This window comes from Erinaceus europaeus, chromosome 14 (genome assembly GCF_950295315.1).
Source record: "Erinaceus europaeus chromosome 14, mEriEur2.1, whole genome shotgun sequence".
Taxonomy (NCBI): domain Eukaryota; kingdom Metazoa; phylum Chordata; class Mammalia; order Eulipotyphla; family Erinaceidae; genus Erinaceus; species Erinaceus europaeus.
This window is the reverse complement of record NC_080175.1, coordinates 10406795-10427457: the sequence shown is the minus strand read 5'-3', so window position 1 is coordinate 10427457 and position 20663 is coordinate 10406795. Positions and strand designations below refer to the sequence as shown.

The 20663-nt window shown below is 46.2% G+C and overlaps 1 protein-coding gene across 2 annotated transcripts in view; it reads left to right on the top strand.

Annotated features, from left to right (window-relative positions):
• Window positions 1-20663, top strand: part of SLC18A2 (solute carrier family 18 member A2) — a 41628-nt gene that overhangs the window by 715 nt on the left and 20250 nt on the right. The window contains exons 2-9 of one of the 2 annotated variants that reach the window (XM_007518458.2): window positions 1268-1619; window positions 8468-8526; window positions 8743-8826; window positions 9151-9243; window positions 9982-10071; window positions 10176-10219; window positions 10294-10354; window positions 12847-12942. In XM_007518458.2, coding sequence (XP_007518520.1) covers window positions 1268-1619; window positions 8468-8526; window positions 8743-8826; window positions 9151-9243; window positions 9982-10071; window positions 10176-10219; window positions 10294-10354; window positions 12847-12942 — 879 coding nt within the window. The remainder of the gene's footprint in view (window positions 1-1267; window positions 1620-8467; window positions 8527-8742; window positions 8827-9150; window positions 9244-9981; window positions 10072-10175; window positions 10220-10293; window positions 10355-12846; window positions 12943-20663) is intronic. The other variant, XM_060171214.1, reaches the window with a different exon arrangement.

Here is a 20663-nt window from a genome sequence, read left to right as displayed (position 1 = left end):
TGCGATGAGAGATTTCTGTGAGGAGAAACATTTCTCTGAGTTCAAAAATAATGTCGTCATAATTGTTAGGCCGCCGAAGAAATGGGCTGGTAATTTGGTGTAAGTCCCCCTCTGGCCCAGAGAAATCATGCGACCTCCCTCTCTTCACCAGGAAGGGGACACTCCTGGATTGTGTATTAATGACTGACTTGAAACGGAAACATCTCAGGATGTGTCTTTGGGTATATATACTTTGAACAGTGTCTTTTTTTTTTTTTTTTTTTTTTGCCTTTCTATAGCGGATTTTTGAAAAATTAAATAACTGAAAAACAAGTCTCTTAATTAGTCCTGCAAAATCTTTGGCCTGCTTAAAAAAAATTCCTCTTTTGAATGAATTAAAAGTGAGTTCTTATTTGGACTCTCCAAGGTGGACTATTTCCGTTCTTTGCTGCTTGTCTCCCAGTAGTTTCCAAAACATTTGGGAGTTAGTTTTTCAACTCCAAGGGCTGTGGGCTTGGCAGGGGTCATCTGTGTTAATTACCGAGGACTCTTGTCCTTCCCTTTGTGTTGAGTTCTGTGCCAGAAGCCGCTGTTGTCTTTATGAAAGAGTTTGTAAGTGTTCCTGGTTGTATGAGATTTTCTTAAGTTATTTATTTATTTATTTGGATAGAGGCCCAGAGAAATGGAGAGGAAGGGGTGAGAAGGAGCAGAGAAAGAGACACACACACAGAGCTGCTTCACAGATGTTGAAGCTTTTCCTTTGCAGGTGGGGGTGGGGGCTTAAACCTGGTTCCTTGTGCGGCCACTGCCTGGGTGCCCCCACTGCCTGGGTTCTCCCCCATATGTATTTTTGCAGATTCCCTCCTTAAGTCATAGATGCAAGGAGCTTCCTGTAAAATCTCCAAATTATGACTTCTATTTTTTCAAAGTCACCTAATGAAATTGACTTTTCTTGATTCTTTCATTTAAAAGTCCTGGAGCCTCCTTCTCTGAAGTAGTGCTTGACCCCAGGTCAGTGCTGACTAGCCTTCAGGACAGATTTTTGTTTCCTTAATATGCTTCTGCAAAGGGGCCCTGAGATGAGAAGTCCCCCTCCAAAGGGCAGGGGGCCAGTCACCTGGGAGTAACCCCAGCCCTGAATATAGTGAGAACTACTTGGCTTTGTTCTTCCTGGAGACAAGGTGGGGACAGGGGTGTGTATGGGCTAACCCTAGGGCAGTCAAGTGACCACAGTTCTGCTGGCTTTTGGCCCTATGGTCACCACTTCCTGTCCTGCTCTTGTCCCCAGTCCCCATCATCCCTAGTTACTTGTACAGCATAGAACATGAGAAGAATGCTACCGAAATCCAGACTCCCAAGCCAGTGCTCCCAGCCTCCACCCCAGGCAGCTTCCAGAACATCTTCTCCTACTTTGACAACTCCACCATGGTCACCGGGAATGACACCGGAAGCTTCCGACAGGGGTCACTCCCTAAGGCCACCACTCCACACCCCGTGACCAACAGGTCCACCACCCCTCCCGACTGTCCCAGTGAAGACAAGGACCTCCTGAATGAAAATGTGCAGGTGGGCCTGTTGTTTGCCTCGAAAGCCACTGTGCAGCTTCTCACCAACCCTTTCATAGGACTGCTCACCAACAGGTAGGTTCTGCTGACGTTACTTTCATTCGGCATTCTGAGAGACAGAGATGGAGAAAGAGGGAGAGATGCCAAGGCACCTCTCCACTGTCTACTGTATTTCCTTGGTGTGCTGTCCATAGTGTTCCAGTGTGGTGCTGGGGAATCAAACCCAAGGCCCCACCCACAGTAAGGTGGGCACTCGACCCTCTGAGCCACCTCCTAGCCCCAGCTTGTGCTGTTTTGGTCAAAGGGTTTTCTGTTTACCTGGTTCCCAGCTCACTTCTCTTCTGGGATTCTGTTTATCATCCACTTCTCGGGATCTGGATGACCAGCGTTTGGGTGGGTGGGGCGGGTGGGGGGGTTCCCCTTGCACTTCTGGCCTCAGTGAATCACCACTTTCCCTTTGTCCTGTCTTCCCTGTTGCCACCATGATAGTGTCTCTCCCACTTCTGGTCACTTTTATTTTTATTAATTAAATTTTTATTGGGGGGAATTAATGGTTTACAATCAATGCAGTTGTTGGTATATTTGTAACATTTTTCAATTTTCTGCGAAACACTATCACCTCAACCTAGGTCCTTCTCCACCATCTTACACCAGGACCTGACACTCTTCCTCCTTCCCCCAGGGTCCTTTCCTTAGGTGCAATACACCAAACCCAGTCCCAGTCCCAGTCCTGCTTTTGTTTCCCTTTCTTTTATTCTTATAATATATATGCATACATACATATGTATATTTATTTTTTACTAGAGCATTGCTCACCTCTAGTTTGTGGTAGTGCTGGGGACTGAGCTTGTGACTCTGATGCTTCAGGCATAAGAGTCCTTTTGTATCACCATTAAGCTATCTCCCCCCTCCCCCGGCCATGCGCTTCTATAGAGCAGACCAAGGCGGTTTCCTTTTTTTTTTCTTTTTTAAAAAAAAATATATTATTTATTTAGTTTTGATAGAGACAGAGAGAAATTGAGAAGGGAGGGGGAATTGGTGGTGGTGGTGAGGGAGAAGGGAAGCGAGAGGGGGAGAAAGAGCAGCACTTTTTCAACATTTGAGAAGCCTCCCCCCACCTGGAGGGGACCAGGGTCTTGAAACTGTTATGTGTACATTCTACCAGGTACACCACAACCCAGCCCCCAAGGCAGTTTTCTTAAAAGTTGGAGTGGCCAAGACTCACACAGATGGCTGGGTGAGGAGGTGGGAATGCTTAATAGTTAGTCCTTCTCCTTAAGTGAAACTCCTGGCTGATGTTGGCGTGTTCATATGCAGAAAGAGGCTGTCACCTGGCTGACTGACTTGCCCAAACTCATGGTACATTAACCTGGTGATTCTGGCCTTGGGGCAGGACTCGTGTTATTCTGAACTTGTGTTATGGGGACATCCCTCCAACAAGTATTGGTATCTATCTCCACATGAGGGACAGAAAGCGCAGAGCCCGGGAGCCATGTCAGCTGCAAATCAAGAAGACCAGAGGTGGTGGGCAGCCTGCCTGGCCGGAAACAATTTCCCCAAACGTGGGGATGCAAAACCTGGGAGAAAAGGGCGTGCTCAGACCTAGAAACATGAACAAGGACAAAGACTGGAAGGGGCTGGAGCAGGTTAGAAGAGGAACTGAGAGGAGCAGGGTTTTTGTTGGGGAATCATAAAGAAGCCACTAGAGGTCCCAAAGTCACACTGAAGTCACCTGTCTATGCCAGAGTAGGGAGGGCTCATATTTATCCAGACTGACCACTCAAACAGTGGGGCCAGCTGAGGGGTGGTGGCAGGGGCACAGGGAGCATCTGGCAGGTCTGCCTTCTCTGACATGAGCTGCTGGAGGTGCTGGTGACATGTCCATTTCAAGCTATAGGAAGCATATTTTCAACGTTCGCAGTTTGACTTCTGGACTGAAAATCTTGGAGTCCACTTGAACAATCCCAATCCACAGACAGTCATCCTGTCTGTGGGCAGAGGCTACTAGGCTGCTATAGGTCACCCGCCAAGCAAATTATTTGAGCTCTTCCTGAGCTCACCAAAGGTGCCCGGTACCCAGGGAACATGCAGTGGACCCTCCCTTCTTTGTTTTTGTAAGACTAAGAGCAAATCATAAAATGCATCTGGTATAATTGCGTTCTGTAATCTGGGGGAAGCAAAGGCTCAAATACTAGGTGGGGAAATGGAGGACTTTGCTGTCATCATGCCTGGGGGGCTGGGGGACAAATATGACTGAGTGATCCTAAGAAACTCAATAAAGGGTAGAAATGTCGTAATTGAGATGCAAATGAAAGAGCCCTTCCTTCCTTCCTTCCTTCTTTCCTTCCTTCCTTCTTTCTTTTCTTTCTTCCCCTCTTTCTTTCTTTGCTTTCAGGGTTATTGCTGAGGTTCTGTGCCTGCACTATGAATCCACAGCTCCTGGAGGCCATTTCCTCACTTTTTGTTGCCCTTTTTATAGTCATTATTGTTGCCATTGCTGTCGTTGTTGTTGGATAGGACAGAGAAATGGAGAGAGGAGGGGAAGACAGAGAGGGAGAGAGAAAGACAGACACCTGCAGACCTGCTTCACCGCCTGTGAAGCAACACCCCTGCATGTAGGGGGCCGGGGGCTCTAACTGGGATCCTTCTGCCAGTCCTTGTGTTTTCTGCCATGTGCGCTTAACCTGCTGTGCTACTGCCTGACACCCCCCCCCCCAAAGAGCCTTTTCAAAAACTCAGATTCCATTCTTGTTTCTAGTACTTAATTTATGCCACAGGGAAGAAGCTTATTGTTGTTGTTTTTTTTTTTTTTTTTTTTTTTTTTTCCAGAGCACTGTTCTGCTCTGGCTTAAGGTGGTGCGAGGGGATTGAACCTGGGACTTTGGAGCTTCAGCCATGGAAATCATTATGCGAGAAGCTTATTAAAACCTAGTGAGACCTTCCCTATCCCCCAGTTAAATACCCCCAAACTCCCTGTCAGTGCAACCCTCTCCTCAATTCATCTTAGGGTTCCTCAAAATTTGATTTCTTGTTTTATGACCTGGGAAATCTAGTCTGATCATATAGTAAATCATCTGCTTGGAAGTTTACCAAGAGCAAAATTGTAATCCTTAGCTGGTTCCCCAAATTCTAACCCGTTTTATCTTCCCTCACTCCCTTGAATTGTGAAAATGCAAACACGTTCCTGTTGGTGTAGTCAGAATCGTGGACGGTGTCTGAGGTCCCTCCAACATGCTTCTGAATTATCATTTATCTGAAATTTCCAAATCTTGTAGCCATGAATTTGAGATCCATTTGCAACATTTCTGGGCTCTCCTGGACTCAAAGCTCAGAGAAGCGATAAATACAACATTCCCGGTGGCTTTGCAGAATCTTCCCCTGTGATGCCTTACAAATGGTCTTTTGATGTAATTTGTGCCAATCACATCCTCAATTACCAACTAGAAGTGTGACTCACTTTCTCAGTGTTGTAAACAAGGTGTTTTTTTGTTTTTTTTTTCCCTTAAAGCATTTGACAGTTGGTTAATGTGTTTTAGACACAGGGTAGTTACAAAACTACTGTGTTCTGTGTTCTGAGCTGCAAAGTATGAAGCGGTATTTACTGTTTGTGTGTTTCTGATGAAGGATTAGTTGGAAGCATGGAAGAGCAGAGTTTAAAGAGATGGTTGACTTTCGGGCCAGTTGTGATATTAGATAAGCAGAAGGGCTTTTCCTTCACTCAGGAGAAGTCATTTGCTCTGGGTAGTGGCAGGATTGAACCAGGGGTGCACCACCATCTGCCCAGATGACTTCTCTCTCTGTGTTATTTTCACCAGCTTGCTGTTACATAGGAAGTACTTTAACTCTGCTGCCCTGGGCTCTTCTGAGTTGCCCAGGAAAGATTCAAATACTGAGTCATTTGCTCATTTTAATCAACGGGCAGGAAGTTTAGTTAAAAACAAAAAACAAAAAAACAGCTTGCTGTTTTGGGGACCTGGACTCTCCCCCACCTCCTTACCCAGCCTCCCAGCACCTCTGCAGTGCTAACTAGGTGTAGGAAGCAGAGAGGAGCCTTGTCCTTCTAAAGCAAAAGCACTCTGAAAGGATACCTCTCTCCACAACCCCAGCCCCCATATTATCTCTTTGATCCTGTCCTAGTGGCTTATATGGGCAGGTGACAGAAGAAGCAGGCTGCTTGTGTGATGGTTTAAATAGTGGGAAAGATCTCCTTCCAAACCCTGAAAAAAAAAATTATTTTAGTACTCATGTGGTGGTTAATGTCATAGAAGTGATACCTATTTTATTTACTTTCCAGGAGTTGTTAATAGTACTCTGAAAAGGCTGTGAGCAGAGAGGGAGCAATGGACTTAGATTTGCATAATGGTTCTTCTTCTAGCATTTGCCCTTCTTCTGTAGCCAGTCAACAGCGTCAGGTTGAGCCTGATGTCAAGTTTCGAGACCTCCTTTGAATCTGGAGAGGTGGCAGTCGTTGACTATGTGGGTCATAGTCTGTCTGGAGCCGCAGGGGCAGTTCGGGTCGTCTCTGGCTCCCCAGCGATGGAACATAGCAGCGCACCGGCCATGGCCTGTTCGATAGCGATTGAGGAGGGCCCAATCATAACGTGCTAGGTCAAAGCCGGGTTGACGCTTGCAGGGCTCTGTGATGAGGTGTTTGTTCTTTACCTCAGCTGACTGCCAACTCTGTTTCCAAGAGTCTGGAACAGAGAAGTCTCTCATGCCTGAGGCTCCAAAGTTCCAGGTTCAATTGCTTGCACCATTACTATAAGCCAGAGCTGAGCAGTGCTCTGGTTAAAAATAAAACAAACAAATAAATAAAAAGAATAAAAAGAATCAGGCAGATAAACAATGTAAATACAATAGGCTGGAGACACACATGGTGGTTAATGCAAATGGCTTTCATGCTTGAGGTTCAGAGGTCCCTGGTTCAATCCCCATCACCGCCACTACCCATCTCCCTCATTTTTGCCAGTGTTTCCTTTTTATAAATAAAAATAAAAAAAAATAATTCATAAATCTGTCTGAAATCAAGTATACAAATTCGCAACAAATAAATAAATAAAATACTAAAACAAACAAAACCAATGTGAATAACCTGTGTATTCTTACTACCATAAATCAGGTTAGAACCCTAGTCTTCACTTCTTTAACACAAAGCTAATATTGTCATTGCACATTTAGTCTCCACACCAGCTGGGCGGCAAGGGTTAATTCCAATGTCAGTGCTTGAATGTTCTCAGTGACTTCCTGCTTCCCTTGTCATTGTCTCTGGGGTCTGCTTTTTATCAAGCCCATGTCAGTGGCTTAATTTATTTCCCTAGTTACCTAGTATACTTGAAAGCCAGTTATTATTGCTTAGCAATCTAAGCTAACATCTGAATGACAAGGAAGAAGCCAGAGGGCAGAAAATCTCTACTGTTTGTCTTCCTTTCTCCTCTCTCTCTCTCTCTTCCTCTCTCCCTCTCTCCTTGTTTTGTTTCAGCCAGTTGATCTGAAGTGGGCTTTGGACGAATCAGCAGTGACCTTTTCAGTTTCTCTGTGGCCAAAGAAACCATCTCTTCTGGAAGGGATCTTCCTCCCCAGACACTGTGGGGATGCTGGGTTTGGTGAGGCAAGAACTTTGCTTCCGAGATCATTTAGAAACTGGTGATGAGATTAAAGCTGTGCACAGGGAACCAGGGGCAACACTCAGAAGAGCAGGAAATCAGAGATTCCTGGAGCTCCCTGCCCACATCCCTGAGGCTAAAAAAAAAAAAAAAAGACAATTCAATAGGTGAAGCCTAAGAATTCTGCTTTATATAACTTTGTAGCACAGCTGAACAAATTTAAAACACTAGTCTGTGTACTGGTCACTCACTGTGTCACCTTCCAGGAGTGCTGACATACTCGAAAAGGGAGGCCTCATCTCTGGTCTCATCTGGTGACACTTTGCATCCTAATGGTCCCTTTCTGTGTTCTTACATTTGTCACTTACTGTAAGTCTTAAGAAGCTGGAAGAAAGAGCTTACATTAGTCTCTAGCTACTAGCCCTGGTGAGAATGGATCATCAGTGATGAGTTAGGGTCATACTTAGGGTTTTTCCATGGATTACGTAGGTATATCTAACCATCATAGCTTTTCTTGCTATGCACCTTTGTTTCTTCTAGGAACTCAGTGTATGATCTGTTCATCTTATTCCAATGCTATTAACTGCCCTCTGTTGCTCTATCAAGGATGGCCACGGGCTGAGATGACTCACAAGGGGGCTAAAGTGGATGGATGTTTGGTTAACAGTGTCCCACATCAGATCTAACACCGCTGAGCAGAATTTTGAGATGCCATCAGATTGAGACAGAGGCTGACTCAGATGCTTATGACTCATGTCAGTTGAGTTTCCATTCATTTGCAAGGCCTTCTGGGAAAAGAAAGAGAACCCTGGCAATCTGCCCATCACTCAGTGCCCCTGGGGCTTTGGACACCCCACCCTTCTTCGTAATGTCTGTATGTATGTTTTCAGAGAACGGAAGGGTTGGAGTTGATTGCCCACCTCTATGATGTCACGCAGTTGTCTATGCTGCTTATTCAGCCCCTTGATGACCTTTGACTGGAATCATTTGATTCCAGCCCTCCTTTTGGCAAAGATAATAATGAAAGTAATCATCATGATCATAATTAAAAAAAAAAAAAAGATGGGAACAGGGGCTGGGTTACCTGTCAATATTGCAATAACATTTGGTCCAGGGAAATGTCTGTTGCAAGTGGTAATCCATAAATGTATTCACGCTCTGAGACAGTCAAACACCAAAAGGTCACTCAGGAAGCGCCAACCCTATGAATTTTCACAACAGTTGCCCCAGCTGGTCCCAGAGGGTAAGCAGGAGAGACGTAATATCAAGCCCGAGCAAAGACAATGCAACTGCCAGCTTCCTTGTGTTTGTGTTTTGCAGGATTGGCTACCCCATCCCAATGTTTGTGGGGTTTTGCATCATGTTTATCTCCACCATTAGTAAGTGATGTTTGCCTTTGAGCCAAGGTCCCCGGCTGGGAATATGACCGGGGATGGGGGACGGGATGTGGCGTAGGGGGTGGCAGGGAAGGTGTTGGGGTTCCTCTACAAACACATCCTTGGGTAAAGTGAAGGCTTGAGGAATGCCCTTGCCCCCCCCCCCATTTGGGGACGATTGGGTGGCAGGCATGAGCAGTCTGCTCTGTGTCTCCGCAGTGTTCGCCTTCTCCAGCAGCTATGCCCTCCTGCTGATTGCCAGGTCTCTGCAGGGCATCGGCTCCTCCTGCTCGTCTGTAGCTGGTAGGTTTGGAGCCCCCAATGAGCCAGTGAATGGTAGGGCAGGGCAAGGGGGCATTGCCCAGGCTGGCCAGGCCCTTGCTGATTTCGCTGGAATCATTTAGGAAATCGAGTTGTCGGTGGTGATGGTGGTGGGTTCTCAGAGAAGGTTGGATCTGCCTGGAATCTTCTTGGGTTCTGCTTAGTGTTATGGTTTTATCGGCAATGGCAGTTTTTTCTTTTGGGGGGGGAAGTTAAAGATGGTGTGTGTGAGGGGGAGATGTCACAGATTATTCTTGGTGCTCCCAGAGCTTGCCTAGTGGCTGTTTCTTTTCTTTTCCTGCTCAGGAATGGGCATGCTTGCCAGTGTGTACACAGATGATGAAGAGAGGGGCAATGCCATGGGCATTGCCCTGGGAGGTCTGGCCATGGGTGTCTTGGGTGAGTGAGACCCACTGCACAGGTGAACCTGGGACAGGGGTCTGCCTGGTGTCAGACTTCAAGGTCACAGTCGCCTCTCCCCACGCCACTCCCAGCTATCCCTTTTGACTCCCACTTTCATGAGCCTTTGAAAGATGGCAGGAAGGGCTCTTCCCTAAACACATTGGGTGACTTTAAGCCAGACCCCCAAGGCTCAGGTATAAAAGGAAAATCTGAACAAAATAATCCACGAAAAGCCTGTCTTCCAGAACATTCTATGTTGGGATGGGAAGGAGCTTCCCACCTCCTTTACCTGTATCCTCACCTGTCCTGGCCAACTCCCCAGACCAGGGCAAGTATCTCCCTGGTGGGGTTGGGGAGGGAGATAAGGGCCTCTCTCCTGGCTTCATTGTGACATCCACAGATCCATTCTCTGCTCCCCTGCTGACTCGTGAGCAATGAATCTACTAACCATGAACTCCCTGCCAGCACAGATCTGCAACCCCATCCTGCCTCTCTCTGCATTTTATTTTTGGGGGTGCCCTGATACACTTCCCAATCTCAGACATAAACTTGGAGGAAGTTGCCAGGGCAGTTGGCATTACTGCTCAGAATGTAGGGTGTCCACCCAATAGGTTTTTTAGAGTCAAGCGGAGAGAGACATCAGAGCAGCAAAGAAATGGTTGTTGGGGGGTGAGGAGGAGGAGTGTTGCAACCTCCATCCCAGCAGGGTCTGGACCCCCTCTCTCCTCCTTGCAGTGGGCCCCCCCTTTGGGAGTGTGCTGTATGAGTTTGTGGGGAAGACGGCTCCGTTCCTGGTGCTGGCCGCCCTGGTACTCTTGGACGGAGGTGAGTGAGCCCTTGTCATCTCCTTGGCCTTGACCTCCATGGCCATGACCCTGGCAGCCCTGTGGGCGGGTGCTTGTGGCCACACTTCCTTCCTTCTCTCACAGCTGTTCAGCTCTTTGTGCTTCAGCCATCCAGAGTGCAGCCAGAGGTAAGTAGTAGCCTGAGGGTAAGGAAGGCCTGCACCCCTCCTCCACCCCTCCAATGCCTGTTTTCGCTTGACAGAGCCAGAAGGGGACACCACTGACCACTCTGCTGAAGGACCCGTATATCCTCATCGCTGCAGGTGGGACTGTATTCCCTCACCTCCCACACTCCCATCTGTTCAGACAGGGACCTGATCATTGATGGTGGCACCATGGATGATGAGGACCTTTTGGCGGAAGTGACTGCCCTGATTGGCATTCCTCTCTACGTACTGGCATTCATTAGTACCAGGGTAGTAACATGTCCTGACTCTTTAGAGTAAGAATACTTGATGCTCCATATTTAGAACTCTCAGCAGGCTTTGTCTTACAGTTTATCCTTTGGTTGGTTTTATTTTTTAAAAATATTTATTTATTTATTCCCTTTTGGTGCCCTTGTTGTTTTAATGTTATTATTGATGTCGTTGTTGTTGGATAAGACAGAGAGAAATGGAGAGAGGAGGGGAAGGTAGAGAGGGGGAGAGAAAGATAGACACCTGCAGATCTGCTTCATAGCCTGTGAAGCGACTCCCTTGCAGGTGTGGAGCTGGGGACTTGAACCGGGATCCTTACGCCGGTCCTTGTGCTTTGTGCCACCTGTGCTTAACCCACTGCGCTACAGCCCAACTCCCTGGTTGGTTTTATTTTTAGCATTTCACTAGTGATTTGATAATGTTTTATAAAATCCTAAGATCGTCCATGCCCTACTCACCATCAGCTCTGCCCCACCCAAACCCACCGGTAACCACCACAGTTCTCCTTCTGACAAGGTCTTGGAGACAGTTTGACTACTTTTTCATGTGCTTCAAGTCTCTGTTTTCCACAAATGAGTGAAACCTCCTGGTAGCTGTCTTTCACCTCCTTACTCACTTCACTAAACTTAATAAATTTGCCCTGATGAAGTCATAAAAAGAAAGAAAGACACAAGACAAATAGACAGTACATCCCCACCTGGCCAAGCCCCTTCAAGTCAGGTTCCTTTGAGGCCAGGTTTGCTCATTGTATCTGCTCACTGTCATCTGGCCCAGAATTTTCTGGAAGGAATTGGTGACTTTAGTGCAGACATCTTAGGAGGATACTTTGATTTTCCTTGGCGTGTATAAATAAGACCTGACAGCAGAGCCCCAGTGGGCCAAGAGGACACCTTCCCTTTCTGCAGAGAGGGCATACAATGCAGCAGCAGACGGGTCGCCGGAACTGTCCCTTGGCTAAAAAAGGTCCAGCTCTGGAAGGAGACACATCAGCCCCCATGCCCAGCCCCTGACCCCTGTGAATAGTGGATCTTCTTAGCTCCAGACAGCTGGAGGAGGGACCCAAGAGAGATGTCACCAAGATGTCAAAGCCATAAAGGAAGATGCTGTTACATTCTCAGAGAAAGGGGAGGGGGCAAGTTGTATTACTCAGTGTCACATGGGAAGTACCTGGTTTAGTTAGGAAGCAGGATAAGATGAAAGGGAGGCCTAGGTTCCAACTGAAGCTTTCGTGGGAAAGGCAGGGTACTCAGGTCAGGAACAGCTGTTCAGATAATCCTGCCTACCCTGCGGTCTAGAACTTTCCACATTGCCAGGTACCAGCCAAGGTAGATTTAGGGCAGGAGGATGTTGGCTCAGCACGTGAATTAGATTTGGGCGCCAGCTCACAAGGAAGATAAAAACTGGTTTGGCTGTTAGTTTGCCTCTGTAATGAATGAATATCATATGGGTTTATAGTGAATCCAATAAAGCACAGAACATCTCTGTCTCTGTCTCTGTCTCTGTCTCTCTCTCTCTCTCTCTCCCCGTGTGTGTATGTGTGTGTGTGTGAAATCATTTCAATATCACTTCTGTGCTTTCCTGGTAAATGTCATCAAGAATGAAGAAAATTTCCCTTCATTATGTGAGCCATCATTATGATGGCTCAGTGCTCCTTGAAACAGGACCTAGCAAATTAGATGTTCCACATTGGTGAAACTTCCGGAGCGATTGGGGGAACAGCTCTCTGTGTGCTTTGTCCAACAGGGTTCCACATTTACTGGGTATTCTTGTTCACTTAGTGGCGATGGATATATGCATAGACTTCCTGTGTGTGTTACTGGTTTAAAAAGAATCCTCAATAGCACATCATGTACTGAACCCACTGATTCTCTGATGTTAAAACTTATCTGCGCGATTCATTGCACGGTAGAAAGTCTGCACAGTAAGACAGCTGCAGGAGCCTCCAGTTGCTGGAGTTCATGTATGATTTGGAGTCGGTCTTGGTGCTGGGCACCTTCCAGAAGGTGACTTTATTCATAAGATGAGGCTTTCTTCATTTGTAAACCAAGAATGTTAAACCCTATGATCCTGAAGGTTCCCTCTCCCTCAGGCTTCATGATTCTGGGACTCTATTGTCCGGTTGTTAGTGATAATGATGGTGATGATAAAAACCAACCTTTCTCACTGCTCCTTTGGTACCCATTATTGATTTTTTTTTCTTACCCAGGTAGAAATTCAGAGTTTTCCAGCTGTTGCTTCTGACTGTGGTGTGCATATGGGGTTTAACTATATGTGGAAGTGGAAGGGGGCATGTAAGATTCCCCAAACACAAGCACATTCACACTCTCCTTCCCTCAAAGGGTCCATCTGCTTTGCAAACATGGGAATCGCCATGTTGGAGCCCGCCCTGCCCATCTGGATGATGGAGACCATGTGTTCCCGAAAGTGGCAGCTGGGTAAGAGCTGGGGTGGGCTTTTCTGACTCTGGCATGTTTGCCCCAGAGTGTGTGTCCAGCACTGTGACTCCGCCAAGCTGGGTACTGGGATGATACAGTGACTGCTTTGCTTGGCACTTATGGGGACAAGATAAAGGTGAGTCTACAGGTCTCTGATGACTCCAGTCTTCGCATCATCCCTGGTGGTTGGAGAGTCAGTATAGAGGCGTCAGAAATGTTATGAGCATCTGCCCATGTTTCTGAACAGGACCAGTTGACTTAACCATATGGACAACAATACAGTGAATATGAAAGAGATTCCTCACAAACTTCTTTTTTACAAGGGTGGACATTTTCAATTTAGAAAGTAAATTAGCATGGTTATCAAAAAAATCAAAGTGAGCAGGATGAGGGAAGGAAAATCTTACAACTCTCATGTCTACTAAAAACATCAGTGAATTGGGAGTCGGGTGGTAGCCCAGCAGGTTAAGCGCAGGTGGCGCAAAGCGCAAGGACCTGTGTTAAGGATCCTGGTTCAAACCCCCGGCTCCCCACCTGCAGGGGAGTCGCTTCACAGGCGGTGAAGAAGGTCTGCAGGTGTCTGTCTTTCTTTCACTCTCTCTGTCTTCCCCTCCTCTCTCCATTTCTCTCTGTCCTATCCAACAAGGACAACATTAACAACAACAACGATAACTAGAACAATAAAACAATAAGGACAACAAAAGGGAATAAATAAATATTAAAAAAAGAAAAATATAACTGAAAAAGACATCGGTGAATCAAACTCTGCTTATTTGATTTTTTAAATTTTTTATATTTATTTATTCCCTTTTGTTGTCCTTGTTGTTTTGTTGTTGTAGTTATTATTGATGTCATCATTGTTGGATAGGACAGAGAGAAATGTAGAGAGGAGGGGAAGATAGAGGGGGAGAGAAAGACACCTGCAGACCTGCTTTACCACCTGTAAAGTGACTCCCCTGCAGGTGGGGAGCCGGGGGCTCGAACTGGAATCCTTACACCGGTCCTTGTACTTTGCGCCACATGCACTTAACCTGCTGTGCTACCACCCGATTCCCCGCTTGTTTGATTTTTAAAAAGCTTTCAACACCACTCAGTTGGGAGGAAGCTAGTGTATTACAGCGCAGTTGCTGATACAGGGATATAGCTTCTCATCACCCCAGGACAGGTGTCTACAAGACACTCTGATCCCCAACTTGGGTCTTCTGCCACTTGATTCTTAACTTAGTGCTGGAGACTAAAGCTAGGACCTTGAGCTTGTACTATGTCGCTGTTCTATGAACTGCCTTCTTTTATTCTGCATATTGTAGGGCATTCTCTTGGTGGTGTCCCTGATATTCTCAAGTTGGGGTTGAAGTCAGGGCCTCAGGCATAGTGCAAGCTTTATCTACTGAGCAGACTCTGGACCCACATCTCCCATTTTTCTATGGAGTAGTTTGCCATATCCCATTTACTTCAGTGTTCTTTGTGTGCTAAGGTATGAATGCTCTGGGTTCGAGAGGTAGCTTAGCAGTTATATAAAATGATGTTCATACCTGAGGCTCAAGGACACAGGTTCAATCTTCTACAGCACCATAAGTCAGAGCTGGGCTGGGCTGTGTTGTGTTTCATGAAAAGGAAAGAGCATGAGTCCTTTATCAGGTGTTTCCCAGATGAATGTTCTTGTTGTCTGTTTAGAGACTTTGTGGATGGAATTTTATTTATTTGTTTATTTATTTTTACTACTCAGAACACTTAAGTATAATGAACACAATTTTAAAAATCTTTAAAGAAGAGAATGTTTAAAAATACGCATTTCACCACCTTCTTCTTTGTGACATTAAATATAGCTCAAAAAGACTTTTTTCTCTGTATTTATTTGTTGTTTCATTGGCACTGGAGTTATCACTAGGGCTCAGTGTCTGTACTACAAATCCACTGTTCTGGTGGTCTTTTTCCTCCCCCTTTTATTTACTTATCTATTTTCTCTTTCTGTCTTTCTTTTTTTATAATAGTTTCTACATGCATAACATTTCCACATAACAATACAACCCCCACTAGGCCCTCCTCTGCCATCATCTTTCAGGACCTGAATCCTTCCTTCTCACCCTAGAGTCTTTTACTTTGGTGCAATACACTAACTCCAGTCCAAGTTCTGCTTAGTTTTTTCCCTTCTGATCTTCTTTTCAACTTCTTTCTATGAGAGAGGTCATCCCATATTCATCCTTTTGTTTCTGACTTATCTCACTTTCCATGATGTCTTCTCCATCCAAGATGGAGTGAAGAAGGTGAATTCACCATTTTTAATAGCTGAGTAGTATTCCATTGTGTGTGTGTATATATATCACAATTTACTATTTATTTTTCTTTCTATCTTAGTTGAAAGGACAGAGATAAATTGAAGAGGGGTAGGGAGATAAAGAGGGAGAAAGAAAGATGCCTGCTGACCTGCTTCACCACTTGTAAAGTATCCCCCCATGCAGGTGGGGAGCAGGGGGCTCAAACCAGGGTCCTTGCACATGGTAATGTGTGCATTTAACCAGGTGTACCACTTCCTTGCCCCACAAACTTTTTCCATGCCATGAGATTTATTTATATGTCATCACAGGGCTTTACTACTCTGGTTGTTTTTTTTTTTTTCAGCTTGTGAGAGACACACAGAGAGGGAAAGACACCTAGCACTGAAGCAGTGCATTGCAGTGGTGGGGGTGTTTGGGCACCAAGATGATATATATAGTTTTAAAAAAGTATTTAAAGTATTTAAAAGTATAGTTCTAAAAAAGTATTTATTTATTCCCTTTTGTTGCCCTTATTGTTTTTTATTGTTGTAGTTATTATTGTTATTGATGTAGTCGTTGTTGGATAGGACAGAGAGAAATGGAGAGAGGAGGAGAGAAAGACAGACACCTGCAGACCTGCTTCACCGCCTGTGAAGCGACTCCCCTGCAGGTGGGGAGCCGGGGGCTTGAACCAGGATCCTTAATGCCGGTTCCTTGTGCTTCTTGCCGCATGCGCTTAACCTGCTGCGCTACCGCCCAACTCCCAGTTTTTAAATATTTAAAAATTATTTGTTTATTTATTATTAGGTAAAGAAAGAATTTGAGAGGGGTGGGTGAGAGAGACAGAGGGAGAGAGAGGTGTAGTTATTATTTTTGTTGTTATTGATATCATCATTCGATAGGACAGAGAGAAATGGAGAGAGGAAGGGAAGACAGAGGGGGGAGAGAAAGATAAGACACCTGCAGACCTGCTTCACTGCTTGTGAAGCGACTCCCCTGCAGGTGGGGAGCCGGGGCTCGAACTGGGATCCTTACGCCAAGCGCAGCATGTGCTTAACCCGCTGCGCTACCGCCCAACTCCAGAGGTGAGTGTTTATTATCTGGAAAGACGGTCCCTGCTTACACATCCTTTCTTATAAGAATTTATCGTTTATTTTCCCTAGAAATGTTCTCTTCTGGTTTTTTCATTATACATTGATATCTTCAAATACAGACCCTTGGTTCTGCATTCAGGTGGCATTTTAGTGCCTCCTACCTTCCTAACTCTTCTAAGCCCCCCTATTTTCTCTTTTCTGGGGGGGGGTGACTTGCTAGATGCTGCCCACAGTTCAGCTCCATCCCTGAGCACCAGTTCCCATCGTTCTGCCTTGAGCTGACCTGTTCTTTCATCAGAGAATTATTTCTTAAAAAACCTCAAATGCTACTAGGAATAGGGACAGATGCGAAAGGTCAGCTAGTGGGTACAAGGTTCCTTTTGGGGATGAGGGGTGATAAAAGTATTCTGCACAGCCCTTGGATTAGCCCTAAACCACAAGAGTCACTCAGGGGCCCAGCAAAGATTCTTAGAGCTCAAGAAACTAGTTCTTCAATAGTAATTTTAGTTCCTGTGTCCTGGAAGAGGACTCGGCAAGCAGAGCACAGGACTTGCCTGAGGCCCAAGGTTAGATTCCCAGCACTGTGCATGTCAGGACAGTTTTCTGACTTCTCTCAGTATCTCTCTCCTCTCCCCTCTCATGATATAAATAAATAAATTTTTTTTAAAAGCCAAGAAGATTCAAGAGATAGTTCATTCAATAGAGTATATGCCTTAACATGTATCCGGCTCTGGGTTTGATTCTTACCACCACATGGATACATCGTGGATCGCTCCAGGGCGGAGCCCTGTGGATGGTGAGTGGTGGTGTGGCATCTTTATTTGTTTACCTTTCCATCTTTCTAAATTAAGAAAGAAAGAGAGGAAGAAAGAGAAAAAATGATATTTTTTTCAAAACAAAATGAAAAATTTAGCTCTGAACTTCATGAAACTGAAGCCACCAAGGGAACTCAAGGACCCTGAAAGATTCTCAAGAAAATACACTCTTCCACATGGCAGAGGTGGGAAGGGGGCAGCTTTTCCTACTCCCAGGTTGATGAATAATAGTTTTGTCAAAGATGAATGTTCTTTATGTCTCCCTATCTCTCTTTTTAAAGAAAGGAGACATTTATTTTACCTGTTTGATATGATCTACATATAAGAGATAGAGATAGAACCTGGAGCCTAGGTCATACATGTCCTGTGTTCTACAGTGGCTCTTGTTCTTGTCATGTAGCTGATGCTGGCTGCTAATTCTGTGGAATGGAAGCTGTTTTTCCAGATCCTTCTGCCTGGTCCCTGCAGTGATTTTGGTCTCCAGTGGTTTTCAGGAAGTGCCCCATGTCCTCACGTCCCCATGTCCCTGCATCCAGGTGGCACGTTGTTGCCCTGTGGGGGGCTCCCCTCGGGCTGCAGTGCTGTTCTGGTGTGTACAGTGGCTCCATTCACCCCCTAATTGAATGTATCCAGGTGCGCTGGGCACTTAAGCTGCTCTGCCCTCTTCCTCCCAGACACAGCCCAGGGCCTTCTCTGTAAGGTCTGCAGGGCCAGTCGGAACGTCTGGGCCATCTGGGAGCCATAACAGGCCAAGGCAGGTGCCTGGCTTTCATCAGGAGGCTGTCCTGTGTGGCTTATCACCTGGCCCCATGTCCCTGAGTGGTCCCGGATGTGCACGCACGTTGACAGCAGTGAGCTCACCCCCTTCTTGCCTCAGAGGTGGATGCATGTTTATTTAGGGGAATTATATTTCTGTGTCCTTTGGCTGCATGTTTATAAGTGTGAGGGGACCCTCCTCCCCACAGCCCAGCGTCTTAGTGTATGATTTTCTGTGCCTTGTAGCTCATAGCCCCTCAGGCTCCTGAACCCTGGAAGGAGGACGCTGGCAGGAACACAGTGTGAGGTTCAGTGCTGTGGGCCTGTGGGCTGGTGGCTGGGGATAGCTGGCCTGGAGGAGGAGGCTGGAACTACCTTCTCTTGGCTCCATGATGCAAACCAGAGTTCTGGAATAATAGTGAGCTCCTGTCTAGGTCTCTGAGCAAAGCTAGAACCGCCCCCCTCTTGGGGCATACTGGGGTCCATCAGGGTGTTCTAATTGGTTGAGTTCAGGGGTTATGGAGTGCTCTAAAGACCCTGTCAGGCGGAAGGTGCCAGGGCAGTGGAACAGGGAGCTTAGAGTATGGAGCCTGAGGTTTAAGGAGCTTGAAACCCTCTCCCCATCTTGGAAATTGATAAAATTCCCCTGGACTCTGAACTCCAGATCAGGCTTTCTCTGTTGCCCTGCTGGACAGGCTACTGGCCCCCTGCAAGGGACAGTAGCCTCCCTCAATACTTGCAGTTCTGTGACATGAGTGTACTCACATAGCATCTGTCCTCTATGTGGTCAGCTGTGTTCAGGCATTTCCAGTGATGAGGAAACACATTCTGGGTACTTCTTGTGTGTATGGAGGCATGTCCTGGGCACTTCCTGTGTGTGGGGAGCCATGTCCTGGGCACTTCCTGTGTGTGGGTAGACATGCTCTGGGTACTTCTGGTGTGTGGGGAGACAGATGGTGTGGCTGCTTTTACTAGGAGGCTGTTGAAATGGAAAGAGGTAAAAAATGAGATGGGGGAGGCAGATGGTGGCACACCTGGTTGTGTGCACATGTCACAATGAGCAAGAACCCAGGTTCAAGCCCCTGGTCCCCACCTATAGGGGGACAGCTTTGCAAGTGGTAAAGCAGGGCCTCAGGTGTCTCTCTGTCTCTCTTCTTCTCTATCACCCCTTCCTTCACGATTTCTGTCTGTCTCTAATCCAATAAATAAAGTTTTTTTTTTTTTATGTGATAGGTAGGTCTCTTTGGAGTGACAGCACAGGAATCAGGAGGGACTGTCTGCCCAAGGGTCTTATTCTGTGGCTTGCAGTTGGAGTCTCCCTGTGAGATCGGAGCTGTGTACAGTAGTAATTGTCAGTGGTTCTTGTTGTTCTAAGATGCTCAAGGAACACTTCCAGCCTCCACTTTTAAGTTTCAGACTGAAACAAACACTCACATCCTGATCTAATACTGTTTGTCTGGGAATCATGAAGTTGGTGTTGGCTACCCAAGAGGATTTCTGTCCACACCACTTCCAGGTCATAAGTGGAGGTCCCCTTACCTTCATGGAGGTCCAGAAGATCTGTGGCTTCTTTGGAGCTTATCTGCATCCTAGCTTTGAGGCTTTGTTTTCAGAGCTGCCTCCTTTCTTGGCTGGTGGGAGTTAGGACTCTCTCCAGGAAGCCCCAAGGTTAAACCTGGTTCCCTTGTGAGCGTTCTTCTTTTTGAGTTTAAAAGTCTTAGCTGTGGGCCGAGTTCAAATGGCTTGCTAATATTGGTATTGATCTGCATGGGCTTATTGTTGCATTTGTTTATTTATTTATTTATTGTTGGATAGAGATGGAGAGAAATTGAGAGGGGAGAGGGAGACAGAGAGACACCTACAGCTCTACTTTACCACTTTTGAAGCTTTTCCCCTGAAGGTGGGAACCAGGGGCTTGAACCCGGGTCCTTGCACTCTGTAATGTGTGCACTTAATCAGATGTGCCACCACCCAGTCCCTGCATGAGGATATTATTTAAGAAAAAAAACAAACTAACATTTAAGAATCAGGAGATTTTAAGAATCCAGGGTTCTGGCTTTTCTAGAAAAAATCAGATCTTCCCATCTGAGAAGCTCAAGCATCTAGGGCAGTGTTTGTCCAGAGAGCAGGTAGGAGAACAGGTCTGCCCACTGCCCCTGTCTTTCTGTCTCTGACGCTGAGGCTGAATGTCAAAATCTCTTTGCCCCACTATGCCCAGCAGTGAATTGGCCAGTATAAGTTGCTAAGCATGATGGAAATGACTTCTTGATAACAAGAAAGGAGACTGATTTTTATTTTTAGTTCCCAGATGACCAAATCTAAAACGGCCTGCTTTCAGATTTAAATCCTGGAACCAATCAACTAAAAGCACCTATTGTAGTGGAGAGCCGTCTTCCCGGAGGTTAAGGGCTTACTGACATTATTCTGTTCACAGAAGAAGCTACACGAAGAGCTACTGTAGGCTCGAATAGGCGGGGTCACGATTGTCCTCTGTATGCTGGTAGCTGCCCGAACTGAAAAGGCCATGCATGGGCTGAGACTGTGAGATAGCACTTCTGTGGAACACACACCTTGCTGACCATGAAACCCTAGGTTCAATCCCCACCACCACATGGGAGCACCATGAATGGCTGCTGGAACAGTGCTGTGGTGTTTCTCCTCTCTGTCTGCATCTCCACTTTACTTATCTCTCTTCTGCCTCTCTTTCAAAGAGAGGGGGGAAAAAAGTGGTCTGAGAGGTAGTGCAGTGGATGGAGTTATCGGACTCTCAAGCATGAGGTCCTGGGTTCGGTCCCTGGCAA